At 41.0% G+C, this 19,487-nt stretch overlaps 4 protein-coding genes across 5 annotated transcripts; all 4 read left to right on the forward strand.

Moving 5' to 3' along the window:
- LOC139923410 (E3 ubiquitin-protein ligase TRIM39-like) lies at positions 1 to 7,861 on the forward strand. 2 transcript variants are annotated; one of them, XR_013504885.1, is made up of 2 exons: positions 1 to 2,452; positions 7,685 to 7,861. XR_013504885.1 is itself a non-coding variant. In XM_071914188.2 (1 exon), the coding sequence occupies exon 1, from the start codon at positions 3 to 5 to the stop codon at positions 1,398 to 1,400; it is 1,398 nt and encodes a 465-aa protein (XP_071770289.2). In that variant the 5' UTR covers positions 1 to 2; the 3' UTR covers positions 1,401 to 3,039. The 2 variants fall into 2 exon arrangements, 1 of the variants encoding a protein (XP_071770289.2); XM_071914188.2 differs by lacking the exon at positions 7,685 to 7,861 and having other exon boundaries at positions 1 to 3,039.
- Positions 5,972 to 7,513, forward strand: LOC139921986 (E3 ubiquitin-protein ligase TRIM39-like). Its single transcript, XM_071912410.2, has one exon. It carries the CDS (start codon positions 6,134 to 6,136, stop codon positions 7,511 to 7,513), a length of 1,380 nt encoding a protein of 459 aa, XP_071768511.2. The 5' UTR covers positions 5,972 to 6,133.
- A 3,142-nt stretch (positions 7,862 to 11,003) lies between the features above and the next one.
- Positions 11,004 to 12,572, forward strand: LOC139923414 (E3 ubiquitin-protein ligase TRIM35-like). Its single transcript, XM_071914204.2, has one exon. It carries the CDS (start codon positions 11,013 to 11,015, stop codon positions 12,411 to 12,413), a length of 1,401 nt encoding a protein of 466 aa, XP_071770305.2. The 5' UTR covers positions 11,004 to 11,012; the 3' UTR covers positions 12,414 to 12,572.
- A 5,030-nt stretch (positions 12,573 to 17,602) lies between these two features.
- On the forward strand, positions 17,603 to 19,270 carry LOC144539347 (E3 ubiquitin-protein ligase TRIM39-like). Its single transcript, XM_078283619.1, has 2 exons — positions 17,603 to 19,037; positions 19,071 to 19,270. Exons 1-2 carry the CDS (start codon positions 17,891 to 17,893, stop codon positions 19,268 to 19,270), a joined length of 1,347 nt encoding a protein of 448 aa, XP_078139745.1. The 5' UTR covers positions 17,603 to 17,890.
- The last annotated feature ends 217 nt before the right edge of the window (positions 19,271 to 19,487 follow it).

Genomic DNA, 19,487 nt, shown 5'->3' on the forward strand with positions numbered 1-19,487 from the left:
AAATGGCTTCCCGATCAGAAGACGACCTCTCCTGTCCTGTCTGCTGTGACATCTTTAAAGATCCTGTCATCCTGTCATGTAGCCACAGCTTCTGTAAAACCTGTCTGCAGGAATGCTGGACAGAGAAACAAATAACTGAGTGTCCAATTTGTAACAGAAGATTTTCAAAGATTGAACCTCCTCGTAACTTGGTGTTAAAGAACCTGTGTGAGGCTTTCTTACTGGAGAGAGATCAGAGAGCTTCAGCAGGATCTGAGCTTCTCTGCAGTCTGCACTCTGAGAAACTCAAGCTCTTCTGTCTGGACCATCAGCAGCCAGTGTGTGTTGTCTGTCGAGATTCAGAAACACACACCGACCACAGATTCAGACCCATCGATGAAGCTGCACGGGATCACAAGGAGGAACTTCAGGAATCACTGAAGCCCTTACAGGAGAAACTGAAGCTGTTTAATGAAGTTAAAGGAAACTGTGATCAAACAGCAGAACACATTAAGGTCCAGGCCCAACGCACAGAGAGGCAGATTAAGGAGGAGTTTAAGAAGCTTCACCAGTTTCTAGAAAAGGAAGAGAAGTCCAGGATCGCTGCACTGAAGAAGGAAGAGAAGAAGAAGAGTCAGATGATGAAGAAGAAGATTGAGGGTCTGAGCAGAGAGATAGCAGCTCTTTCAGACACAGTCAGAGCCATAGAGAAGGAGCTGAGAGCTGAAGACGCCTCATTCCTGCAGAACTACAAGGCTGCAGTGGAAAGAGTCCAGCGCCCCCTGCTGGAGGATCCACAGCTGGTCTCAGGAGCTCTGATAGACGAGGCCAAACACCTGGGCAACCTGAGCTTCACAGTCTGGGACAAGATGAAGGAAATGGTCTCCTACACTCCTGTGATTCTGGACCCCAACACTGCCAATCCAAAACTCATCCTGTCTGAAGATCTGACCAGTGTGAGATGTGGAGAGAGACAACTGCTTCCTGAAAACCCAGAGAGGTTTGATTGCTTCCGCTCTGTTCTGGGCTCTGAGGGCTTTAACTCAGGAAGTCACAGCTGGGATGCTGAGGTTGGAGACAGTACAGACTGGAGACTGGGTGTGCTAGAAGAGTCTGTCAAGAGGAAGGGAATCATACACTCTGGATTATGGAGAATAGGGTTCAATGATGGGAAATACACAGCGTACTCCTCACCAGATCAACCCACTGTTCTCCCAGTGAAGAAGAAGCTCCAGAGGATCAGACTGCATCTGGACTGGAACAGAGGAAAGCTGTCATTCTCTGATCCTGATACTAACACACACATACACACCTTCACACACACTTTCACTGACAGGCTGTTTCCATTCATATTTACTGGAAAAGCACTTCCTCTGAAGATATTACCAGTGAAGGTCTCCGTAACAGTGGAAAAGAGATGAAGAAGAAGAAGAAGAAGAAGGAGGAGGAGGAGGAGGAGGAGGAGGAGAAGAAGAAGAAGAAGAAAGGAGGAGAAGGAGAAGAAGAAGAACGTGATGATGATGATGATTATGATTATGATTATGATTATGATTATAATTATAATTCTAATTATTATGATTAGGTAATGTGCACAACGAGCCATCTATTTCTTAAAGGGGAATGTGACTCAATTTAAGGATTCATGTACTTCTAATTTCTACATATTCCTACAACTTCTAAGATAAAATGAGGTAAAACTTTGTTGATCCCTGCAGTGAAATCAGGTCGTTGCAGCAGCAAATAGTAATAGGATACAGCAAAGAAAAATAGAGTATAAACACAAAAATTTAATATAAAGAAGAATATAGCAAATGACAGTTCTGTGAACATACACAACTGAACAACTGTTTGAACATTACAACATGTTAAGTAGAATATATAAAAGAAAAGTATGGAGTATGGATTACAGCATTATTTAGGTGGGTAAAATAACAGCAGTAATAGAATAGAATAATAAACATAACAATAATATACGTTCTATCTATGTAAATCTATGGACCGTTGTTAGCTATAAATATGTAATGTATGAGAGGATTTCAGAGGAAAATATGAGACAAAACAACAAATTACCCCCTTCAACATCCTACTTGTTAGTCATAAATGTGTAATATAATCTTTATAGTCTTATTTTGACGAGAGTTTTTCAAAACACACTAAAAGGGGCTTTACAAAGAAGGAAATAAAACCAAGAGATAAAAGTAGCATTAAAAAGTATATAGCAATGTAAGCAAAGCAAGAAACATAGAAGTATTCATCTTTTTAACTATAGACTATTTCAGAGAAGTTGTTAAGACTGAACTAATCATATTAATTAGTTCATCATGAATCATTATTTAATCATTAATCCATTCCCTAAACACATTACAGGATAAATATGGCACTGTGGCTGTTATACTGCATTCTCTTTCCTAACTCTTTTAAACTACAAACATCATATTGGGATAAATAATACTGCTTTCCTGGAAAATTGAAAGTGGAAATACAGGGTACTACTATACATTATCATACTGTACATAGTGGAAAATGCTGCTTCCACTGCTATATTCAGTATCCTTTTTACACTATATAGCTATAAATACAGCTGCTTTCTAGTGGTTTTTTAAAGTGGAAATATAGTGTACTACTGTGCATTATTAAACTGTACATAGCAAAATTCTTTCTAATTCTTCTTATTCTTTCTCCTAATAAACTACATATAATAATAAGGAATGTATGACTGCTTACCTATGATATTTAAGGTGGAAACACAGGGAACTGCTGTACATTATCATACTGTATATAATGAAAACTGATACACAGCCCTGCTATATTCTCTATCCTAATCATAAACTTCATATATAATACTAGGGTAAATAATACTATTTTCCTGTGGTAACTACACATATAATATTAGACAATATCTGTGATATTTAAGGTGGAAATACAGGGAAATACAGGGAAATACTGTACATTATCATACTGTACAAAGTGAACAATTATGCTACCACTGTAATAATCAGCTGGATTCTCTTTCCTGCCTTTACTGTATTTACCACTTGCATAATAAAAGGATAAAGACGGCTTCTTTCAGTTATTTAAAGTGGAAATACAGATAACTACTGCACATTATCATAGTGTAAATAATTTTTTTTACTGTATATACAAAAGTTTCTGTTCTAATGCACATATGGCTTTCTGGGATATTTAAAGTGGAAATGTAGGGTACTACTATGTATTATTATACTGTTTATTCTCTCCTGAACTTTATAAATCAAATATATTATAGGATATATGTGGCTGCTTGCCTGTGACATTTAAGGTAGAAATAGAGGTTAGTTAGTTAGTTTATTGTCCTCAGAGAGGAAATTATTTTCACAGTTGATGCACGCATGAAAACAGTTCAAAGACATGATACAAAATAACAGAAAAAACACACACAATCAATAGTACCCTATGTTTCTGTTTCTGTTGTTGAAATGTAGAACTTTTCCATAATGATGAATCACGTTTATATTCTCACTGTCAAATCATTTCAATCTGAAAAATGGCTATAAAATGGTTATATTTATTGTTATTGTTATTATTATTAGTATGATAAATAGATATAATTTAATTTATGTGTCACTATATATATATATATATATATAGACACAAATATACACAGACATAAGTACATACTTTCATACAGACACATAGATACACATATACATACATACACACACACACACACACACACAAAATAGAGGTCATATTATAGAACAATCTTAATATTAGCATAAAATTTTGACACTCATGAATAAACGTCTTCTGTTAAGGATGAGGTGGCAGGCTTTGGCACATTTGTTTATACAATGTTTACCAGCTAAAATTACACACAATTTATTTAAATCATCGTACTCATTAAAATTTGCAACATGATTTGAAAGTTGGAAAAATAATTCAGAACGAATGTCTGTATAGAGTTCACAGTGTAAGAGTACATGGACTTCTGATTCAATAGAACCATTATTACATACGGTACAGAGCCGTCTATCAGCTGGGTGTTTGTGTACCGACCAGTTTCTATAGCTGAAGGTGAAGATACTTTGTGTATATGGTTTCAAAAGCACCTTTAAATAGGCAATAGGTGCACAGTTTCTTACCCTCAGGTTTATTTATTAACTGAAACCCATTTCTGTTCTGATCTCTCTTTTCATGAGCTACCTTACTGTACATAACCCTGGTTACTCATTTATTAATCTGAGCTGAGCTTTGTTTTGTTTTGTTTTGTTTTGTTTATTAATGTCCTACTTTATTGTCTTGGTTATTGTATTATTGTCTTCTCAATTATTTTTTGAATAAAATAAATAAATAAATAAATAATAATAATATATATATATATATTTTAAAGTTCTCACAATGTAGATATAATTGTTTCCATTAGTCAGCTGGGAAGCCCACAGAAACACGTTTACAGAGTCGACTGTCAGCATGCTACAAAGCCTCTGCCAATTCTTAAAAATACATGACCACTGTGTTGCCATAGAGTTTTCCAACCCATATCACCCTGTATGGCAGCAGTTGGGGTGTATTTACCAACTCCTAGATAAAATCTACATGCTCGGTTAAAGACAGCATTGACACAAGAATAGCTTCTGTAACCCCAGACAGCAGCAGCATATGTCAGAATGGGTAAAACCAGAGATTCAAACAGTTTGGTAAAAACATGTAAAAGGAAGATTTACATTTGGCTATGACAGCACCCAGAGCTCTATTTGCATGCATTGCCAGATGCTTAACAGTTTTGTCATAGTTTAAAAACTCTAAACTCTTCCAGTGGTGAAGGGTCACATGAAAATCTGAACAAAGTTAAGGGAACTAACTTTCTAAAATGCCCCACCTTTGATTTGTCAACATTTATGTTCAGTTTCCAATCCTGACACCATGGACAAGGTCTAGCATCTCCTGCAATTCTTCTTCAGTTTCAGAATTTTTTTTTCATTATCTATACAGACACCCTTACCTAAGGCTTTGACTGACAGAGAAAGATCATTTATGTACATAGAAAACAGAATGGGGGATAAAATATCAAAATGCTCACCACAAATAAAGCCAAAGAGGAGCCTTAATTCCCTTGGAGGAGCAAGTGCAGGAGAGCCTGACCGAGACGCAGGTGCCAGTGGGAGGGATGGAGACCTGGTGAAGGTACGGTTACATATAGCTGGAGAAGCCGCGCACACACCTCTCCACCGTCGTAACAGTTATTACGCACACATGTTTTAGATGCATTGTTTTCATCAAGGCTCATAATAAGTGTCAGCAAATCCAGAGAAGAGCGTGCAACTTTTCCTTTTTGTATATTTATGTAATAGTCTGAATAGTGAGTGCGCATTCTGCTACTCTGCCAATGCTTAAAGGCAGGTTTAAATTGTACATTTTAAAGTCAGCATACTCGTTTAAACCCTGCGATCTAATGACTGCGTGTTATGCAGATGATTGTGTCACTTTGATCTTGGAGCCGGTTCCAGAGACAGTTTCAGCAGAGCTATCCTATGTGCAAAATGATAAGACATGCTTTTCCCAGGTCTTAAATTTTGTGCGCAATCGACAGGTGATAACGGCCACCAATTTCCCTAAATCCCTCCCTTAATTTTACGCCTCAGCCTTGGAACACCCACAAATGCATATGCAATTAGACCAAACCACAAAAAACGGCGCACACAGCAAATGCCCTGTGCGCCGTCTTAGTAGATCAGAAAACAAGGTTTTAGCACCCGCAATGCAATTTGCACTGGCGCAAACCTTTAGTAGGTCCGGCCCTATGTGTGTACAAATGAGAGACTTTGGAACTTACCCCTGGCCTGACAAAGCTCCGCCCCTTAGCTGACTCAACTGAGAAAAAACAAGATACAGAGGTTGTTATTCTTCCTCTCCTCACTGAGAAGAGACACACATACCGAGGCACAGACGACAAGATACACCTTCAGACCAAAGCCACAACTTCCACTGAGGGAGGACAGCTACAGGAGGGAATACTGGAATACTGACACTTCAACCTGCTGCTGACTCTGAGTGAGTTTTAGAAAAACTACGACTCAAAGTAAAAGCAACTTTCAGGGAATTTTCTTCAGGGGACAGACTGACTTTCTGTTTAAGCAATCTACCCAATGTGTTTTTAATTTCACTCTGAGAGAAAATGGCTTCCAGATCAGAGGAGGATCTCTCCTGTCCTGTCTGCCATGACATCTTTAAAGATCCTGTCCTCCTGTCATGCAGCCACAGCTTCTGTAAAGCCTGTCTGCAGAGCTGGTGGACAGAGAAACAAATACATGAGTGTCCAGTTTGTAAGAGAAGATCTTCAAAGATTGAACCACCTTGTAACTTGGCATTAAAGAACCTGTGTGAGGCTTTCTTACTGGAGAGAGATCAGAGAGCTTCAGCAGAGTCTGAGCTTCTCTGCAGTCTGCACTCTGAGAAACTCAAGCTCTTCTGTCTGGACCATCAGCAGCCAGTGTGTGTTGTCTGTCGAGATTCAGAAAAACACACCAACCACAGATTCAGACCCATCGATGAAGCTGGACCGGATCCCAAGAGAAGACTCCAGAGATCACTGAAGCCCTTACAGGAGAAACTGAAGCTCTTTAATAAAGTTAAAGGAAACTGTGATCAAACAGCAAAATACATTAAGGTCCAGGCCCGACGCACAGAGAGGCAGATTAAGGAGGCGTTTAAGAAGTTTCACCAGTTTCTACAAGAGGAAGAGGAGGCCAGGATCGCTGCACTGAGGGAGGAAGAGGAGCAGAAGAGTCGGATGATGAAGAAGAAGATCGAGGGTCTGAGCAGAGAGATAGCAGCTCTTTCAGACACAGTCAGAGCCATAGAGAAGGAGCTGAGAGCTGAAGACGTCTCGTTCCTGCAGAACTACAAGGCTACAGTGGAAAGAGTCCACCGCCCCCTGCTGGAGGATCCACAGCTGGTCTCAGGAGCTCTGATAGACGAGGCCAAACACCTGGGCAACCTGAGCTTCACAGTCTGGGACAAGATGAAGGAGATGGTCTCCTACACTCCTGTGATTCTGGATCTCAACACTGCCAATCCAGAACTCATCCTGTCCAAAGATCTGACCAGTGTGAGATGTGGAGAGAGACAGAAGCTTCCTGACAATCCAGAGAGGTTTGACTGCTTCTGGTCTGTTCTGGGCTCTGAGGGCTTTAACTCAGGAACTCACAGCTGGGATGTTGAGGTTGGAGACAGTACAGACTGGTCACTGGGTGTGTTAGCAGAGTCTGTCCAGAGGAAGGGAGACATACAGTCTGGAATATGGAGAATAGGGTTATATAATGGTGAATACGGAGCACGCTCCAATCCAGATACAGACATTGTTCTCCCAATACGGAAGAAGCTCCAGAGGATCAGACTGCATCTGGACTGGAACAGAGGAAAACTGTCATTCTCTGATCCTGATACTAACACACACATACACACCTTCACACACACTTTCACTGACAGACTGTTTCCATACATTGGCACTGTGGAAGAATCCCCTCTGAAGATTTTACCAGTGAAGAGTCTGTAATAGTGAAATAGCACAGTTAGAGATGAGGAGGAGGATGATGATGATGATGATGATGGTGATGATGATGGTGATGATGGTGTTTAGATACTCATATATTCTCTGTCCAAAACCTTACAAGCCACACATACAATACCTGGGTAGATACATGGCTGCTTTCCTGTGGTATTTAAGGTGGAAATACAGGGTACTACTATACATTATCATACTGTACATAGTGGAAAATGGTGCTTCTACTGCTATATTCTGTATCCTAACTTTTTACACTATATAGATATAAATACAGCTGCTTTCTAATGGTTTTTAAAGTGGAAATATAGTGTACTACTGTGCATTATTAAACTGTACATAGCAAAAAAAAAAGTATACTAATGCTGCATGACCTGGACGTATTCTTTCTTCTTATTCTTTCTCCTTATAAACTACATATAATAATAAGGAATGTATGACTGCTTGCCTATGATATTTAAGGTGGAAACACAGGGAACTTCTGTACATTATCTAGTGAAAACTGATACTACAACTACAATGCCCTGCTAGATTCTCTATCCTAACCCGTATAAACTTCATATATAATACTTGGATGAATAATACTATTTTCCTGTGGTATTTACGGTGGAAATGAAGGGTGATTCTATACAGTATCATACTGTACATAGCAAAAAGTTATACTAGTACTGCACAATTCAGCTATGCTCTCTGTCCTAATCCTTATGAACTACACATATAACATTAGGATAAAAATATGGCTGCCTGTCTGTGATATTTAAGGTGGAAAGGGGGAAATACTGTACATTATCATACTGTACAAAGGGAAAAATGATGCTACTATGGTGAAACTCAACTGGATTCTCTTTCCTACCTTTACTGTATTTACCACTTACACAATAAAAGGATAAAGACGGCTTCTCTCTGTTATTTAAGGTGGAAATACAGAGAACTACTGTACATTATCATACTGTAAATATAAAAAAATATATAGAAAAGTCTCTGTTCTAATACTTATAAACCACATATATAATACTGGCTTAATGGGATTTTTAAGGTGGAAATGTAGGGTACTACTATACATTATTATACTGTATATAGCAAGAAAGTAGGCTAGCACTGTATTACCCAGCCTTATTCTCTCTCCTAAACCTTGTAAATCAAATGTAATACTATAGGATATATATGGCTGCTTGCCTGTGAGATTTAAGGTGGAAATAGAGGATACTACTGTACATTATCATGCTGTACATGTGGTGGAAAGCATGGCAGCAGTGCAGCACCCAGCTACGTCCCAACCCCTCACTAACTCTCATGGCAGTGGGGTGAATCTGTCTGCTGGCAGGATATTTTAGGGGAAATAGTTTCACAGCAGATTTCCTACTATCACATTTATATAAGAAGTGAGATATGATCTGTTCAAAAGCAGCAGACTGGAAAATAAAGACCTGCTGCTGTCTGAGTGGTGGAGGATGCTGACATCTAGTGGCAGAGATCAGGAACAACAACAACAACAACAGTTTTTAACACCACTTAAATTGTTTAGATGTGAAGCACCTCATGAATCCAGAAAATACAAATTTGTTCATTTATTGATTCACTCACTGAGTTAGCCTATCTGCCCCCTAGTGGCCGTAGGATTCATTCACTCTCTCTCAGTTAGTCTATCTGCCCCCTAGTGGCCATTAGGAGACATTCACTCTCTCTCAGTTAGTCTATCTGCCCCCTAGTGGCCGTAGGATTCATTCACTCACTCACAGTTAGTCTATCTGCCCCCTAGTGGCCGTAGGATTCATTCACTCACTCACAGTTAGTCTATCTGCCCCCTAGTGGCCGTTAGGAGACGTTCACTCTCTCTCAGTTAGTCTATCTGCCCCCTAGTGGCCATTAGGAGACATGTCAGTGTCTCCAGACATCTCACTGAACCAGGATCCTTCACTCTCCTCTCTGCAACACTGCTGAACTCTGTAGCTGCTTCACATCTATGACACCGTGTCGTTATTTTAATTCTTCTGTTCCATCCATGCATAGTAAAATACTCATATGTTCATGTAATTATTTTATTGGTCTGCTTGGATTATTATTGTATGTTTGTTGGCATCCATTTCCAAATTAATTTTGGCGTGCATTTATTTAATTTATTCTTTGTGTTGAATGTATTCATATCTCACTTTTCTTGATTGTGAGACAATTTGTGATTTTTAATTACAATAATTAAATAAATAATATTGATTTGGCTCAAGCCAAATCTTTTGCACATATGGGTTTTCATCAAAGTTGATCCAACCTCAACAGAATTTTGCACTCAGCATATATGGACTTCCTAGATTACAGCTGGTCCCAGAGTTTTGAAAATCCAAACTGTTTGGCAGCGGTGCACAAATGAAGCATAAACAGCAAGTGAGACATAATTTCTAAAGGTTTCATGCTAGAGTAACCAAACTTCAGATACATATTTGGGATGGACCCCAACATGTGACAGACCACATTTAGTCGCACTCCATAGTGCCGCCTTCAGGCTAACTTTGCATGAGTGTGAGGCAAAATAAAGCCACATCGAATTGCAAACAAAAAAATATATATCACAAATGAAGTATTGTACACAAAACAAATATACTTAGGGCAGCTCTTGGGGATGGGGATGATTGTGGAGAGTTTCCATGCCTGTGGGACTGTGCCTCTTGAGCGTTCTGGAACAGCTGCTGGAATATTCCTCCTAGCTGCTCAGCAGTGTTTCAGGGTGTGGCCACAGATCACATCAGGGCCGGGGGCTTTATCGGCCTGTGTCCAGTACAGTAATAAGTAATTAGAGTGAGAATTAGAAGAAAGAATTAGATGCCTAAACATATAACATGAAGGAACACTATGAGGCCCATGTTGATGGGCCCTTTCTAATGTTATCAACAAAGTGTAAAGTCCAGAGTTATGACTCTTTACTATAAATGATTAATTGCACTCACTACCTTCAGTGGAAGGAAATTTTATGACAGTTGTCAGTTGTGCAAAAATGTTTTTGAACCATCTCATGTAATGTATACCAATGACGTGTGTGGATGTAATGGTGTGTGTGTCTGTGTGTATGCATGCAAAAGTGTGCATTTGTGTGACTGTGTGTGTCTTTGTATGTGTGTATAAATAAGAGACTTTGTACCTCACCCCTGGCCTGAGAATAGCTCCACCCCTTTCCAGACTCACCTGAGACAAACCAGGAAACAGAGTTTGTTATTCTTCTCCTCACTGAGAAGAGACACACACCCAGAGACAGACGATAAGATTCACCTTCAGACCAAACCCACGACTTCCACTGAGGGAGGACAGCTACAGGAGGGAATACTGGAATACTGACACTTCATGCTGCGGCTCAACACATTGAATGGGTGTTTTAGAAGAACCATGACTCAAAGTAAAAGGAACTTTCAGGGAATTTTCTAAAGGAAGGAGTGATACCACAACTGACTGACTTACTCCCTGTTTGAGCCTGCCTGGTGACTTTTTAGCTTCACTCAGAGAGAAAATGGCTTCCAGATCAGAGGAGAATCTCTCCTGTCCTGTCTGCCATGACATCTTTAAGGATCCTGTCATCTTGTCATGTAGCCACAGCTTCTGTAAAGCCTGTCTGCAGGAATGGTGGACAGAGAAACTAATACATGAGTGTCCAGTTTGTAAGAGGAGATCTTCAAAGATTGAACCACCTTGTAACTTGGTGTTAAAGAACCTGTGTGAGGCTTTCTTACTGGAGAGAGATCAGAGAGCTTCAGCAGAGTCTGAGCTTCTCTGCAGTCTGCACTCTGAGAAACTCAAGCTCTTCTGTCTGGACCATCAGCAGCCAGTGTGTGTTGTCTGTCGAGATTCAGAAACACACACCAACCACAGATTCAGACCCATCGATGAAGCTGCACGGGATCACAAGGAGGAACTCCAGAAATCACTGAAGCTCTTACAGGAGAAACTGAAGCTCTTTAATGAAGTTAAAGGAAACTGTGATCAAACAGCAGAACACATTAAGGTCCAGGCCCGACGCACAGAGAGGCAGATTAAGGAGGAGTTTAAGAAGATTCAGAAGTTTCTACAAGAGGAAGAGGAGGCCAGGATCGCTGCACTGAGGGAGGAAGAGCAGCAGAAGAGTCAGATGATGAAGGAGAAGATTGGGGGTCTGAGCAGAGAGATAGCAGCTCTTTCAGACACAGTCAGAGCCATAGAGAAGGAGCTGAGAGCTGAAGACGTCTCGTTCCTGCAGAACTACAAGGCTACAGTGGAAAGAGTCCAGCGCCCCCTGCTGGAGGATCCACAGCTGGTCTCAGGAGCTCTGATAGACGAGGCCAAACACCTGGGCAACCTGAGCTTCACAGTCTGGGACAAGATGAAGGAGATGGTCTCCTACACTCCTGTGATTCTGGATCCCAACACTGCCGATCCAACACTCATCCTGTCTGAAGATCTGACCAATGTGAAATATGGGGAGAGACAGCAGCTTCCTAAAAACCCAGAGAGGTTTGGTTCCTCCTGGTCTGTCCTGGGCTCTGAGGGCTTTAACTCAGGAACTCACAGTTGGGATGTTGAGGTTGGAGAAAATACATACTGGAGACTGGGTGTGGCAGCAGAGTCTGTCAAGAGGAAGGGAGACAAAAGGTCTGGATTATGGGGAATAGGGTTCTATAATGATAAATACACGGCACGCTCTCCACCAGATCCAGCTGCTGTTCTCCCAGTGAAGAAGAAGCTCCAGAGGATCAGACTGCATCTGGACTGGAACAGAGGAAAGCTGTCATTCTCTGATCCTGATACTAACACACACATACACACCTTCACACACACTTTCACTGACAGGCTGTTTCCATACATCAACACAGCAAATGAACTCCCTCTGAGGATTTTACCAGTGAAGGTCTCTGCAACAGTGAAACAGCTAAGTTAGAGATGATGATGATGTTGACCAATCAAGTATTCATTTTATGTTGTTCCTATTTCTATATAGATATATAAATTTCTATAATCTGTCAGATAAAATAAGATAAGATGAAACTTTTTTTGATCCCTGCGGGGAAACCGACCGACCGACCAGTGATCCATAGAGCCCCTGCTGTCACGGGGCTAAAAATAGAATGTAAGCAAGAATACAGCAAATGAAGGTTATGTGACCATATGCAACTGACAATTTAGTTTTAACAAAGTAGAATATATAAATGAGAAGCATCTGATAAAGTATGGATTAAAACCATAGATTGTTAAAAAATATTACAACAGTATTGGTGTGTACAAAATAACAGCAGTAATACATCGGCTACTGAGACTATAATCAACTTAATAATGATAAACTTCATTTGTATACAAGGTTTTCAAAAATGGAGTTTACAAATTGCTTTACAAAGCATAAAATAACAAAAAAAATAGGAAGATAATAATCAATGAAAAATGACTTACAACTAAACGATTAGAGGATTAATTGATTAGTCAAAAGTTAAACGATTATCATTTTGATAATTAATTGTAGTCATTTATCAAGTGATAATTCCCAACATTTGCTGATTACAGCTTCACCAATACTAAGACATGTTGCTTTTCTCCCTTTCATATCATTATAAAATGAATACTTTGGGGATTTTGTGGCTGCTGGTCAGACTAAGTAAGCAATCTGAAGAATCACTTTGGGCTCTGGGAACTTGTGATGGGCATTTGTCATTATTTTAGGCATTTTAGAGACTAAATGATTAATCAATAAGGAAATTTTAAAGCTACACTTGGCAACTTTGCACATTAGGCTACAAATGAACTTCAAAACTCAGAAATCCTGTGGGGTGACAGCACTGAATCGGTCTGTGATGCTTTATACCAAAGGAAACCAAAGGAAACCAAAGATCTAACGTTGGTGAGTCCAGCAGCTTTCTCTGCTGCTGTTTAGGAGACAGTTCAGATTTCCCTCTTCAGTTTGGATCGGTCTCTTCCTGTGTGGAGAAGATTTCCCACCAGTGAGCAAACTGACAGCAGAATTTAATTTGGACAAACAGGGAGAATCTACAGCATCTCAGTTAGTGGGGATGGGACGCTCTCTGCTGCACACACACTTCCTGGTTTAGACTGAGAAAACGCTGCAGCTTTACAGTAAAATCTGGACTAGTGCAGTTTTAAAGTGCTTCATGAAAATGTTCTATATATTCAGATGTATAGACTAAACTGAATTTTCTCTATATTAAGATGTATAGTCTAAATTGAATTTTCTCTGCATTTAGACTATAGCTTGAGAAGAGATTTGGAAACATCATTCCAGTTAAAACTTCAACCTCACTTATTTAGTTCTTCATCTTTAGTGTTAAATGTATTTTGTATTTCTTTATTCCCTTAGAGTTTCTCTCCACTGTAAATTATTTAAACTCCAGCAGAACCTGGACTGACTCTAATATTTACAATTTTTTTTTGTCAACCAAGGACTTCAGTTATCTAGCGTCCTATGAAAAGGAACATAATTTTAATTTAATAATTTTGTCAGAGTGGGTGCCACTTTATTTAAAAAGGTGGAGATCTCATTTTGGATTCAGACTTTACGTAATGTTGGTGATTTAGGTGATTTAGGAACTGAAGCTTTCTCTACTGTTGCACTTTTTGTAAGTTATTCTGCATAAGAAATTCAACTACATGCCCCAAATGTAAAATGTAAATTACTGATGATTAGGGCTGGGTATCGGTACTCGATACCTTTAAGGTATCGACCGAAATAACCCAGTACCAAGTAGTATCGAAACTTCTCCAGTCAAACGATACCTGCATTCGATACTTTTTGTACACAGATCTAGAAAAAAATGACTATTTGTATGGTTTTGCTCGCAGCCAATCACCACAAGCGTTCTTCGATTTAATGCGACGTGTGATTGGCCCACTACCGCAGCAGCTACAACCCATACAGTCTGTGGTGCAGTCAAGCCCGGTGTGTGTGACGGAGTTGGCAGTTCAGCGTGCTGAGATACCACCAAAACGTAAAAAAAAAAGGTATTGAATGAAGTACTCTATTGGTATCGGTATTACTTTAAGGGTACTGGTATCGTAATTTTTTAAACGATACCCAGCCCTACTGATGATGCATGTTAGCATTGTAATCTGTAACCTGCTGTGATTATTTTCAACTACTTTTGGATAACTTTGCCTCTAAAACCAATAAAGAATGAAGTTACATGGGAAATTTGTTCAGATTTACTGACTGTTATTTCACCAGTGTTGTCATCATGTCTAGCTTCAGACACTAAATCTGGTTCACTTATTTTCCTGGTGGTAGTTAACTTCGGTGAGTGAAAGGCATTGGATGAACCTAGAGTCTAGTTGCTCTACGCTGCGTTGTCGCTTGTTGCTGTTGCCGACTGAAACTGGCTGTCGCTCCCCCCTGTGTCTGCCATTGTTCTGTATTTACAGTAATGGTGCTCCTCTCAGGAACAGCCCGCCTCCACTGATCTATGATTGGTGTCCCGATTCGGAGTTCTCAGGTGCATCCACAGCCAATCTTCCAATTAGGCCCACAGTACTCGTGCAGGTAATGTCTAAGTCAGAGTGGGTTTGTACACAGCTGACAACAAAACATGCAACAAAACACAAATTCATAATACCCCATAAAGAATAATCCAAAGTAAACATGCAAACCCAAAACAAATCACAACAAAGCAAAATCACAGCAACCAAAAGGAAAACCCCATAAAATATATTTACAACAACAGATCACCGTCAATAACAGCCGTGTGACATATAGCTCAACATAATAAAATCTGAAAATGTTACCACCCATCATGCACTTTATTTGTCATGTGTGTTAGTTAGGTCAGGGACTGGCGGGGGTGGCCTATGATTTTAGAGCAGGTATTTAGTGTACTCTGAAGGCACTTCTTTGGGTTGTGAGAGAATGAAACCAGCAGATGAATGAGAAGTTCATTATACTTTCAATGAAGGAGTTATAGACTGTGGTGAGGATGTTCCTGCTCACCTCAAAGGAGTTGAGCTTCCTCAGGAGGTACAACACCGAGATATGATTACCTTGGTGTTGTCCTCAAGTTGGAGTTTGTCATCAAAGACAGTGCTCAGGTATTTGTACTGGTGTACAATGTCCACTGGTTCCCCATGCATCATGGTTGCGGTCCCTCTCTGTGTATTGTCTGGAGAAGTCCACAATCATCTCCATTGTCTTGGTGACGTTCAGTTCTAGGCAGGAGACGTCACACCATTCCACAAACTCTCCGAGGGCCGGCCTGTGATCTTGGGCAGGGCCTGAGATCAGAGAGAGCAGCACAGTATCGTCTGCGAACTTAACCAGATGGCGATTAGAATGGAGGCTTCTGCAGTCATCTGTGTACAGAATGATCAGCAGGGGTGAGAGGACACAGCCTTGTGGTTGAGAGTGGATATGTACCGGAGGTCGGAGTATCTGTCATTGACCAGAACCTTTTGTGATCTTAGGGTGAGGAAGTCCATGATCCACAGAATTAGCTGGTGATCAAAGTGAAAGCAGTTTAGGAGTTTGTCAGCCAGGAAATAGGGTTGTAGGGTATTGAAGGCCAACGAGAAGTCTGCGAACAGGAGCTGAGCTGATGCATTCAGATCCTCAAAATGTTTATGGATGGTGAGGGTCCACCGAAGAGGGTCCATCTGTGCAGCTGTAGCATTGGTAATGTGGCTCTTCACTATTCTCTTGAAGGCCTTCATGACAAGAGAAGTGAGGGCTATGGGTCTAAGATCATATAGGACCTTAGGGCAGCTCTTGGGGATGGGGATGATTGTGGAGAGTTTCTATGTCTGTGGGACTGTGCCTCTTGAGCGTTCTGGAACAGCTGCTGGAATATTCCTCCACATCACATCAGGGCCGTGGGCTTTACTGGCCTGTGTCCAGTCCAGTAATAAGTAATTAGAGTCAGACTCATTTTGCACACAACATATATGGACTACCTGGATTATGGCTATTACCCAGAGTTTTGAAAATCCAAACCGTTTTGGCGGTGGTGCACACATCAAGTTGATGGTGAAGATGCACAAACAGGAAGTGAGGCAGAATTGCTAAACGCTTGATGCTAGAGCAACAGATACATATTTGGGAGGAATCCAGAAAAATGTCAGACCACATTTGGTCACGCTCCATAGCGGCACTGAGCCCAACCTCGCAATAGCAACGTTAGCAGTCGTTTTTTTTAAATTTCTAATACAAAGTTGCCTTAATCTCAACAAAATTTTACACACAGCATATTTCAACTGCCTACATCATTTTTGTGTCACCAAATTTTGATACTTGTAATCGTCTAGCCAAATGAAGTTGATGCAAAGGAAGAGAGGCAGATTTGTTAAATGGTTAATGGTAGACACATCCAAACTTCACGTACATGTTTGCAAGGAGCCCCAAAGTGCGTCAGACCACATTTGGTCATGCTGAATAGCCACCATCTGGACAAATTGAAAATTTTTCAAATGGCAATATGTCAGGTACCATTTCAACTGCAGTTGCAGAACTGTCACCGAAATCTTCTTTGAGATGTATGGTTTATGGTCATTTGTTGCCCTTTTAGGAACTCTAAAGAAACTCCATTCACTGCAGTTGTTTTGGGGAAGGCTGAAATGAAGCTGTACCAGCTAACTCGCTGTGTGATATATTGACATACAAACTTTGTCAAACTTTGAACAGTCCTTTTTAACATGAAGGAACACTATGAGGCCGTGTTGATGGGCCCTTTCCAATGTTATCAACAACTCATTGCACTCACTACCTTCAGTGAAAGAAAATGTTATGACAGTTGTCAGTTGTGCATTCCTGTATTAAACATGTACAATTAGATGGGACTTTACATAAAAATGTTTTTGAACCATCTCATGTAATGTGTACCAATGACGTGTGTGGATGTAATGGTATGTGTGTGTGTGTGTGTGTGTGTGTGTGCGTGTGTGCGCGTGTGCGTGTGTGTGTGCGTGTGTGTGTGCACAAAAGTGTGCATTATGTGACTGTGTGTGACTGGGTGTGTCTATGTGTATAATTGAGAGACTTTGGAACTCACCCCTGGCCTGACAAAGTTCCGCCCCTTATATGACTCAGCTCAGACAAACCAGGAAACAGAGTTTGTCATTCTTCCTCTCCTCACTGAGAAGAGACACACCGAGAGACAGACGATAAGATTCACCTTCAGACCAAACCCATGACATCTACTGAGGGAGGACAGCTACAGGAGGGAATACTGGGATACTGGGAATACTGGAATACTGCCACTTCAACCTGCTGCTGACTCCATACACTGAATGTGGGTTTTAGAAGAACCACGACTCAAAGTGAAAGTAACTTTCAGGGACTTTTCTAGAGGAGGGAGTGATATCACAACTGACTGACTTATTTCCTGTTTGAGCTGTCTGCCTGGTGTGTTTTTAGCTTCACTCAGAGAGAAAATGTCTTCCAGATCAGAGGAGGATCTCTCCTGTCCTGTCTGCCATGACATCTTTAAAGATCCTGTCATCCTGTCATGTAGCCACAGCTTCTGTAAAGCCTGTCTGCAGAAATGGTGGACAGAGAAACAAATAACTGAGTGTCCAGTTTGTAAGAGAAGATGTTCAAAGAGACAACCACCTCGTAACTTGGCGTTAAAGAACCTGTGTGAGGCTTTCTTACTGGAGAGAGATCAGAGAGCTTCAGCAGAGTCTGAGCTTCTCTGCAGTCTGCACTCTGAGAAACTCAAGCTCTTCTGTCTGAACCATCAGCAGCCAGTGTGTGTTGTCTGTCTGCATTCAAAAACACACACCAACCACAGAATCAGACCCATCGATGAAGCTGCACGGGATCACAAGGAGGAACTCCAGGAATCACTGAAGCCCTTACAGGAGAAACTGAAGCTCTTTAATCAAGTTAAAGGAAACTGTGATCAAACAGCAGAACACATTAAGGTCCAGGCCCGACGCACAGAGAGGCAGATTAAGGAGGAGTTTAAGAAGCTTCACCAGTTTCTACAAGAGGAAGAGGAGGCCAGGATCGCTGCACTGAGGGAGGAAGAGGAGCAGAAGAGTCAGATGATGAAGAAGAAGATTGAGGGTCTGAGCAGAGAGATAGCAGCTCTTTCAGACACAGTCAGAGCCATAGAGAAGGAGCTGAGAGCTGAAGACGTCTCGTTCCTGCAGAACTACAAGGCTACAGTGGAAAGAGTCCAGCGCCCCCTGCTGGAGGATCCACAGCTGGTCTCAGGAGCTCTGATAGACGAGGCCAAACACCTGGGCAACCTGAGCTTCACAGTCTGGGACAAGATGAAGGAGATGGTCTCCTACACTCCTGTGATTCTGGACCCCAACACTGCCAATCCAGGACTCATCCTGTCTGAAGATCTGACCAGTGTGAGATGTGGAGAGAGACAGCAGCTTCCTGAAAACCCAGAGAGGTTTGACCGCTACCGCTCTGTTCTGGGATCTGAGGGCTTTAACTCAGGAACTCACAGCTGGGATGTTGAGGTTGGAGACAGTACAGACTGGTCAGTGGGTGTGTTAGCAGAGTCTGTCCAGAGGAAGGGAGACATACAGTCTGGAATATGGAGAATAAAGTTATATAATGGTAAATACACAGCACGCTCCAATCCAGATCCAGTCACTCTTCTCCCAGTGAAGAAGAAGCTCCAGAGGATCAGACTGCATCTGGACTGGAACAGAGGAAAGCTGTCATTCTCTGATCCTGATACTAACACACACATACACACCTTCACACACACTTTCACCGACAGGCTGTTTCCATACATTGGCACTGTGGAAGAATCCCCTCTGAAGATTTTACCAGTGAAGAGTCTGTAATAGTGAAATAGCACAGTTGGAGATGAGGAGGAGGATGATGATGATGATGATGATGGTGATGATGATGGTGATGATGGTGTTTAGATAACTAACCATCTACATTTCTATACATCCTTACAATCTGTAAGATAAAATGAGATTAGATAAAAATGTATTGATCCCTGTGGGTAATCGGGTTGTTGTAGCAGTTTTTAACACCACTTTAATTGTTTAGATG

The sequence above is a fragment of the Centroberyx gerrardi genome, chromosome 5 (genome assembly GCF_048128805.1).
Source record: "Centroberyx gerrardi isolate f3 chromosome 5, fCenGer3.hap1.cur.20231027, whole genome shotgun sequence".
Taxonomy (NCBI): Eukaryota; Metazoa; Chordata; class Actinopteri; order Beryciformes; family Berycidae; genus Centroberyx; species Centroberyx gerrardi.